Source organism: Manis javanica, chromosome 18, assembly GCF_040802235.1.
Source record: "Manis javanica isolate MJ-LG chromosome 18, MJ_LKY, whole genome shotgun sequence".
NCBI lineage: Eukaryota > Metazoa > Chordata > Mammalia > Pholidota > Manidae > Manis > Manis javanica.
In genome coordinates, this window is record NC_133173.1 from 16,340,001 (window position 1) to 16,349,867 (window position 9,867).

Below are 9,867 nucleotides of genomic sequence, written 5' to 3' on the forward strand. Positions count from 1 at the left end.
TTTCTCCTCAGTGCTCTTAGGGATGGAATTATGAAGTTGAGCTTTATTTGGGGGAGTGGGGGATGGGTCGAGGGAGGGAATGTGACAAGTTGAAGTGGACCCAGGTAGGAGGACAGGGACAGCCACAGGGGCACCCACTCTCTGCAAAGCCTTCCACCCTGTGTTAGGCCCTCTCAGCCAATTACAGACAGCCGACTGGCTTGCAGTTCCCTTCCCCCGACACCAGAGCCTCCCCAAGGCATGCCCTTCCCAGGAACCAGGTCCGACAAATAAAATAATGAATCATAAATTTTATTTCAAAATGTAAACGTCACTAAACATGCATACACGTTAAAACGATAAAATTTACAATTTAATTTTTTTTCTTTTTGCATAGGACATCATTACAATATAGAATCTATGCCATACAAAATACATACAAAGTTTTGTCCGAGCAAGCCAAGGCCAGATTGGGAACTATATGACTGTAATACTTCACTGTAGTGATCCAGGAGAGATGAAACACGGCTTTCGGAAGCGTGGTGTGGTGCTGGTTAAAAAAAAAAATTCCTACAGAACAGGAAAATGTGTGCTCCATGGAAATGGTCTTGGACCCTTGGGTTCTGCCTTGGGATTTTGGCAAACGAGTCCAGAGAAGCTCCATCAATGGCTTTGAACAGGGAAGGGGTCATCTGTGTGAGTCTAGGGGTGGCCAAGGCATGCACCCAGCACACCCCCACCAGCAATTCTCAGGCACATGGGAGAGGCACCAAGCCCCTCACCTGACAGTGCATAGCTGCTCAGACCTTACGCCCAAGCCCTCGGGGTCTGTAGCACTCGGCACATGGGACCCTCCAAGGTGAGGCCAGGAAGCAAGGTCTCTCACGCACCTGGGCATAGCCCCCACCCAGACCCCCAAGTGGTGTCTGAGCCAGGCTGGGAAGTGGCTCCCTTACCCCATGTGTAGGGCAGTCTGGAAGGGGTCTGGCTTGGTACGGCTGGAGAGGGAGGGCCAGCTTTCAGCCTGGCCTGTAGTTATCTTGCAGGTATTCAGCTCACATGCTTGGCTCCCAAATGAATGTGTGCGGCAGCCTGTCAACATGTCACTAAGAAAATGCCCCTGAACACTGGGAGAAAGCTGCTTCTATGCTTTACCCCATGCCCTCCATATGCTTCCTGTGTCCCCACAGAGTATGTATGACATGGGAGCAGGGGACACCCCTTCTCTCCCATCCTGTTCATCTTTAAATAAAAGTAGTAAGGTATTAAAGCTGTGTGACAAGGGGAGGGGCTGGGCAGGGCCAGGTGGCCACATCCCAAGTCCGACCTCGCTGTAGGGGGATCAGTAGAAACCAAGTGTGGCCCCTCTGCCCTAGTGGGCCCGGAGCTCATGCCTCCCACCAAACCCAACTCTTCCGATGAAAGACAAGACAGTGTGGGGAAGAGTGTCTTCCTAAATAATGTCCAGGCATTGATCAGTAGTAAGCTGGATTGTTTATCCATATTCTAAAACAAAATTCTCTGGAATGTGTCTGGGAAAAAGCTTTGAAACCTAGCCTTGGAATCAGAAAAATCAGTAATTGGAGTTAGCCCTTCTCTTCCCAGAGAGATCCTGGAGTGTCAGCCCATATCCTTGATTTTAGCTTTGGAAAATATGGTCACCAAAATCGTATGTGGAATCTTTGGATAGCAAAAGATGCGCATGGCCTACCATCATTTCTTACTGGTTGAGATGTGACAGGTAACATCAGACCCTTTAAGTCTTCTAGCACTGTCTTTGTGCAACTTTTAAAAAATGAGTTAAAAAAAAAATAAGTGATAGCTGTCAGCAGTCAAAATAATCAGGTAGCCTTGTAAACACAGCCAAACGAGGAGCCAAGAAACAAGGGGAAGCCATTGCTCAGATCACGTTTCTCGTTAGCCGGCCGTCCTGCTCACTGAGACTGACGCGGAAGCCCCCGGGGAGGGGTGTGGCCCTCTGCAGCCAGCCTTAGCACCTGCTTCTGGCAGGAAAAGAGGCTGGGTCTTCTGGAGACTCGGGGCTGGGCAGGAGACTTGAATGGAGACCCCAGTTCTGCCACACTTCCACTTGGGACCACAGGCCACCAGCCTTCTCCACATTTCCCAGCTAGCAGGCTGGGGGCCACCTGTGGTCTGTCCCACCTCCGAACCACCCTTCACTGGTTTGCACTCTGACCTGGGGCACGGTGAGACCTGGGGACCCCAGTGCTGCTGTCTGCACCTGGAGGTTGCACCATGGCAAACCCTGCACCTGCCCGGATGCATGGCCTCAGAATAAAGGTGGGTGTCCTGCGCCCTAAATGCCATGGGTGGAGATGCAGGTAGGACACCTCTAGGGCCACATTTCCATCAAGGTTATCACTGCCCATTCTTACATAGCACCCAACAGGAGAGGATCCCTGGCCCTTTGTGGAAAGGGCTGCGTCCGTTTGTGTCTGTTTGGATGGCTGTAGGATTCCATAGGCATGCAGGGGAGCTGACAACTGGTCCCCTAATATGGCTGATGAGAGGGCTTTTCTTATTTGGGACATGAGCCCCCTGATGGTTGAATCCAGGATCACTTTTGGGCCTTTTTGAAGGGAAACTCTGCCTTCACAAGCAACCTTCATTTTGAGATCTTTGTCCCCTTGGCCTGCAAGAACTGGAGTCTGCCACAAACCAAAGTGTGAGTTTTCACCCTTCTTTTACAAGTCCTATGGGTTCCTGAATCACACGGAAGCCAGCAAGCATGGCCATAAACCAGAAAAATGAAAGACCCTGAAAGAGACCCAGGCTGGGAAGACATTCTACATCTTAGAAGAAAATGCAGGCTGTTTCAGGAGCACCCTCCTCTTGTGACTACTTTTGGTGGGTGCTGGTGGGGAGGCACCTTTCCCAGGCCCACCACCGTCTTTTACAGGCATTCCACATTCCATGATGATGAGATGCTAGTGAGAGCCCATTTGAGCCTTGCCTGAGATTCACGAATCTTTCCTGCCCGATATGAGATGAGGTGAGTCAAGATGGTCTGCTGCCAGAGCCCCAGGCCAATGCCCAGGAGTGCCAGGCAGGCACTCCCTCCAGGTGACCTCAGTCAGAAGAGCAGCGTCCCATCTTGCAAGCTAGGACCATGGCAATAGGACTGCACCCTGCCATTAGGCAAGAACCACTTTGGGAATGAAGACATGCTCATTTGCCAAAAATAGCCTATGCCTGCATATTTCTGTTTAAGGCAATGTTACCCTTCCATCTATCTGACAGAACAGCCCTGGGTCATTTAGAGGAAAAATTAAATTAAGTGCTCTCTTTGGAAACAGCAAATGCCCGCTTTCCCTCCCCCACCCCCCACCCTGCCTCTAAAACAAACCAGCTCTTCTTTTATTCCAGATGACTGGGTTTAGAGTCCTTTTTCCCCTTCTCACGTGCAGATAGACACAGGGTTAGAAACTCTCCTTCCGAGATGCCGTGGGCAGATCACAAGGAGACGCCCGGCTCCTCCAGGGGACGGCGCCATGCGGCCTCTGAGAGACACGCAGCTCCCTCTCCCCGCCTTCAGGGGCCCGGTGGACAGTGCGCACACCAAAGGACTTTGGAATAAAATTCCTGAATCTGGAATGTGAGTTCCTGAGACATGAAATGTGTTCAGAGTGTGGCTTTCTGTGCCTTACACATTAACAGCTTTGGGAGGGACCTCTGAGGGCCCTTCTGGGCCTGACTTTGGAACTGGCATGAAGAGCTCCACTCCAAGCACCTGGGGCCCTCTCCTGTCCAGGTCTCTATAGCGTATTCCACTCTCTTCCCCAGACCAAATGCAAGCAGGGCTGTCACACAGCCCAGATGGAGCCCAGTGGCCAGGGCAGCCAGCCCTGTGCCTGGCCAGGGTGGAGGCCACCCACCCTGCACTGCTCCCACATGGCTCCTCCCACAGCAAGAACCAAACTATTGCCCAATTGATACTGCTCATGCTACTCAGAAGCCACCACCCAGCCACTGGCCAGTCCCATCCCACACACAGTTTAGTCAGAAATGGGCACCTGGAGGGTTGCAGACAGCAGAGTGCCACCCTCGGGGTCACTACGGACAAAGGGCACCCATCAACCAAGGGCTGTGAGCAAAGCCAGGTCTCTGAGTTTCTCTGTGCTACACCCCATGCCGTGTTAGGGTGCAGATGGAAGCAGGATGGCCACAACCAAGGCACTCTGGGCCCAGGAAGCCGATGTGTGGCCCTCCAAGGTCCCATGGATCGTTCCTCATCAAAATGAGCAGAGGTCTCTGCAAGATACCCTAAGTCTGCCTTAAACCCATACACCCACACCCCTGCCCCAACACACACACACACACACACACACACACTCTCTCTCTCTCTCTCTCTGTCCTAGGGGCTTGTATTTACAGGCCCCAACTCTCAGGATTAAGGGAAGGGCAGTGCCTGGGCAGCAGCATGGGACTGGAACCCCAACTGTCTGCAGAGGAGCCCAGCCTGATTGACCCACTGGGGCTCAAACCCCAACCCAGCTCAGGCTGGGGCTCCAGGAGAAAATGCCCAGCTCTCTGCTCCTCCTCTCCAAGCAGGAGAAGGCTGGCAACGGGGCCTCCGAGCCCTAATGTGCCGCAGGCAGGGTGTGGGCCGGGGCCTCCCAGGCAGAGGGGAGAAATGGAGGGAGAGGGAGGAGTCTGGCGGATGCAGAGCTTGCAGAGAAGCTGGAGGTCTGCTAATGCTGAGCTGGGAACACGGTGGGTCTGAGAGCATTTCCCACAATATTTGTCTGCTGTTCCCCGGGGAGGAAACAGAATGCACGTGCTCCAACAGCATTTCCCATAACATCGCTTCACCTCTCCCAAAAAAGTTCCAAGTCACAATGTTCCGGTCTCTTGCTACAGAAGGGTCTCTGCGAGGCACACACACAGGGCCTCTGGAAGGCAGCCCGACCACCTTACCCACTGTTTCAAACAAAGGGCTCCTGGTAGCAGGGCCGATCCTGGGAACAAGGGATCCGGGTGCACCAACACTATCAGACATCTTTGTAGATGACCGGATTTCCAGGCTCTATTTTCTGGCCAGGGAACACGGCAAAGTGAAAGGTCCCTGTGTGCCTTCTGCAGGGACACAGAGTGAGCAGTCATCCCCGTGTGCGGCATGCACCTCACGGCCCAGGCTGTCACGGCGGATGACCACTGGTGCAGTGGTCTGCCCACCTGCAGCTTGCATCTCCTTCCAGTGCTCCAAGAGGCCCCCGAGAGGGGCTCCTGGAGGCAGAGAGAGATGCGCAGAGCCCCACGAAGGGCAGGGGCCTCTGCAGTGTCCCCAGGTGCGGTGCTTCTTTTGCCCAGCACAGCTTAAGGCATCCCTCTGAACCATTCATGTACTGGGCCCGGTGGGGCCCTTGGGAGCAGAGGCTGGAGGCTGGGTGGGTGGGCAGGAGGGGGGAGACGTGCGGCCCCTTGCTCAGGAATCTGCCCCAGAAGCACAAATGTCAGTGAGCCCGCCTGCTCCAGCCGGACCAACGGACTGACCTGCAGGCCAGACGCTGAGCTCCACCTGCACTGCTTCGCCTGCTCCATCGCCAGTGTGTTCCCAACCTAACAGAAAACTCCAGAGTGCAAATCTATGTACAGAATAAGGCGGCAGGAAGGGGTGTCCTCACTGACCTCATGGAAGATGTCCATCCCTGAGAAAGGGGGGGTTCAACACCGCTGAATCTCACCTTCGTGACTATGTCTATTGTGCAATTTGTGGATGGTGTTTTTTGAAAATTTTTTGTTTTTTTTACAAATTTACTTTGACACCTGAGGTGAAGAAAATTGGGGCTTTGTTGTTGACCAAGTTCTCTCTTCTTAGTACAAAAGGAGAAGACACGGAATCACTAGAGTACGTGAGAGCATCGGCTCATGGCTGTGGTATGGGAGGGGTCCTCGGCCTGGGGCCCCGGACAGCAGCGGCGGCCAGGCCCGCGGACAGGCTGGTGGGGCTGTGCTACGGGGCTGCCCCGCGGCAGCCAGGCGGGCTCAGGGCGAGCTGGCCGGGCTGATGGTGGGGCTGCTGGCATCGGAGCGGCTGTAGTCGCTGAGGGAGCCGGTCCGCGAGCCCCCGCTGCGCCGCTGCAGCATGCCTGGGTGGAAGTTGGCATGGCGGCGTGCGTGCTTGGTCAGGTGGTCGCTGCGCATGAAGCGCTTCTCGCAGATGGGGCAGCTGAACTTCTTCTCGCCCGTGTGTGTGCGGTAGTGCCGTGCCAGCTCGTCCGAGCGCGCAAACTTCTTGTTGCAGTCCTGCCAGCTGCAGGCAAAGGGCCTCTCACCTGGGGGGCACAAGGCAGAGAGAGGGTCAGTCTCTGTGCGGCCCACAGGCTTGCGGAGGGCTGGGCCTGCCATCCACGCCACCCCGGGGAGGGGCCCCAAAACCCCACAGCTGCTCTTCCTCAGCCTTGCCACTCCCACCCTTAGCTGTGGTCCCTCCTTTGTGCCCCATCTCCACCAGCCCCTGCCACAAATCCGTCAGGACAGAGGTGTGCCCTCTCAGTGCCCTCCAGCCTGCACCAGGGGATGGCAACAGATATCTCCCAGGATGAAATGGTAGCAACTCAGGTGCTGTGGCAGCAGGGCCCAAGGACCCTGGCAGTTGTCCCCCAAAGAACACGGCAGAGCATGCCACCCAACAGCCTACATAGGCCAGCTTTCCCTGGCCTGTGAGGAGAACAGGCCTGTCCTCAGGCCCTGATACTGGGAGCCAGGAAGAAAGAGTCAAGGGCCCAGGAGGGCTTATAGGCTTATGAGGGTCCAGCCACCCAAGCTGTCCCCATAGGAGCTGAACTCCAGGGCCCTACACCCTTGCAGGGCCAGGGGAAGATTTCCAAACCCAAGTACCCTGTCACCATTCCAACCCAGCTCAGTGTCATCCATAACATGAGGTGGTCAGACTGGGCACCTTCCATAGCCTAGGTGACTGGTTCACCACAAGGCCTCCCACTAAACTCTGCTGCTCCCACTTTCACAGAAGTTCCAACCTGGCCAACCGGCAACAGCCAGCAGAGCAAGAGGCTGCAATAGGCTCCTGCAGACCTCAGCACAGTAACAGACAAGGGTGGCTGCTCAGAACACCCATGAGAGGGAGTTAACAAAGGTTGGCTACAGTCAGGACACTGCTACCACCCTCCCATCCCTTTGTCAGGGCAAGGGACAGGCGAGCATTTACCCAGGCAAACTGAACCACCAAAGAAACCAAATGATATTAATTGTTCAGGATGAACCAGTAGGGGGTTCTGGAACCCCAGAATGCAGCCCTTCTGAAACTGGGGGTTTCACACACCCTCCCTTCCTGCCCTGCCTCTCCACTTTCCTCCCCAACTCCAGCCCTAAAGCAGACAGCGAGTCCTTGAAGGTGGCCCACCTGTGCCCAGCAGAGGAAATCCATACCACCCACCCCAAATGAGCCCATCAACTTTAAATATAAACAGACACACAAAGGAAAACTAGCAGCATGTAAGGAAAAAGGCCAAGAGCAACAAAACCACTAACTCCAAAGGAAAAAGAGTGAAGCCAGGAAACCGAAGACAATGTTAACTTAAAAATTCTAATTAGTATTCTCTGAGAGATTTCAGACAAAACTATATGCATAAAGCAAAGAGGACACCATAAAAAGGAAGTTCCGAGAACAAGAAATAGTGTTTAGAAACTGAAAGTATCACTGCCCAAATGAAAATTCCATAGAAATCTGTAAATATACTCAAGGAAATATTCCAGAAAGAAATAGAACAAAAAACAGCTCTAAAAAATATGTGAATGGCACAGTGTTTTCTGTCTCCTAGTAATACAGAAACTGTGGGCTGCATGTGGTTGCATTTGTTCTCTTTAATGATTTTATTTTTTGGGGGGGAAGGGTGTGTGGTGGGATTTGAAATCAAGCAGGAGAACAAACCATCATTTTCCAGGCCTATTTGGTAGTTATAAACAGCAGGAACCTTCAGAGTCACAGGGAATCCTGGGGGTGCAACATATCACTAACAGAATTTACCAAAGGCAAAAAAACCCAAAAAGGACATAAAAAATAGAGGAGAGGAAATTATCAAAGAAGCAGTAAAACAGAATCTTTCAAAGAGAGGAGGAGGAGACTGGAAACGAATGTAGAAAAGGTTGGCACAGAGGTGGACAGGGTAGAAGTAAAGGCTCCTGCTGCAAGAACTTCTGCAAAGTCAGAATACTGGGTAAAAAGAAGACATCACAAAATTTAACAGAGAGAAGGAAGAAACAAACACCAAGTTATTCATGAGGGAATGAGGCTGGGCCAGACACCAGACCTCTTAGGGTTGCACTGGATGCTAGAGTAGTATGGCCTTCCAAGTTTACATCTCACACTCATGCAAAAATGAGAAAACAAACAAACAAACTGAGAAGCCAAGGAAGTGAGTGAATGATGAAGGAGCATCTCAGGACAAGAATGAGATAGAGACCCAGTTGGGGGCACTGGGGGTTGGGGAGAGTGGCTACTGGAACAGAGGGCCAGACTCACAGGGGGCATGATTCTAAGAGGTAAGTGAGTTCCATGCACCAGACAGTATGAATAAACTTATGAACACTGTGAAAGCATATAGTCTTTGTTTAAAAGAAAAAAGGAGGCAATTAGAAACTCCAGGAAAAACTGAAGGCATGCAAGAAAACTGTGGTCTAAATTAGAAGCAAACTAAAATGCTACATCATTATGAGCAATCAAGAAAGAGCTCTAAGCCAAGCACTGCTCTGTTCTAGGGGATTTTCATATGTTACATTATTTATCTTCCCTAAAAACCTCCGGAGTCACCAGAAGGGAACATAATACCAGGACAGGCTCTGGCATACAAAAGCAATCTACAGTCATGGTCATGTGAACCCTAGCAATAATTGTCAGTGTGTATAATCAATTTCATAGACAAAGTCCATACTACTAACTAATGGCCCCTGGTAGAGAACATGAATTTAAGGGAAAGGCAGTAACACAAACATGCAGAGTCAAAGGAAATATCTAACTTAGGGTAAAGTTATAAGAATAATCAACAAAAGAATTAAAATAATGATGTATCCATCAATTTAGGAGAGGTGGGGAGGAGGGACAGGAATGAGGTAGATTCTTAACTTTCATGGTAGGAAAATAATACTATTTAAATTTGAAAAATCAAGAAACAGTAATAAAATCATATAGTTAATTTATGGCAGTAGCTACCAAGACAACTAAAATCAGAGCCATGCTGGTCTCTGAGTGAAGCTAGATTGGGAAGAGGATATTTTTTTGGTCCAAGTTCTGTGTTATCTTCCCTTAAAAAAAAATCATATGCATTTATTTCATTGATAAAAATAAAAAGGAATGTTTTAATATAATTCTTTAACTATCCAGCCCAACATTTCCCAAACCATGTTCAAAGAAATGTTAGAAATGAATAAACTGTTAACTGGTTCTAGGGGAAAAAAAATCTTGTGAACAAAAATGTTTGAGATATGCTGCATGCTTATTTCACTCTAGGAGATTCAGGCTGCACACTGTCATTAAATGCTCGGGAAGGCCCAGCATTAAATAGAATTGGTTTCATTTTTTGTGGACAGGTGCTAGTTTAAGAGCTTAGTATACATCAAGTCTGGAAGATGAAGCTCTGCCCCTGTTTCCATAGTGTTTTGATGGTGTGGGCTCAGACAAGTACCTTAATGCCTGTAGTGAGGTAAGCAATGGCCCCCAAAAGACAAGTCCAAATCCTGATCACTGGAACCTGTGAATTTGGCCTGCCTTGTCTGGAAAAAGGGTCTTTGCAGATAGAATTAAAGATCTTGAGATGTGGTAACCTTGGAAAAGAAAAAAAGGGAAAAGGAGACAGAGAAGAAGACATGAGATGACAGAGGAAGAGATTAGAGAGAGAGAAACGTGTCTAA

At 50.8% G+C, this 9,867-nt stretch overlaps 1 protein-coding gene across 1 annotated transcript in view; it reads right to left on the minus strand.

The window, feature by feature from the left end:
* Positions 1-275: 275 nt before the first annotated feature.
* The window catches only part of KLF13 (KLF transcription factor 13), a 47,106-nt gene continuing 37,514 nt past the window's right edge, over positions 276-9,867 (minus strand). Inside the window, exon 2 of the mRNA XM_037000452.2 lies at positions 276-6,275. Coding sequence (XP_036856347.1) covers positions 5,986-6,275 — 290 coding nt within the window. The 3' untranslated portion in view covers positions 276-5,985. The remainder of the gene's footprint in view (positions 6,276-9,867) is intronic.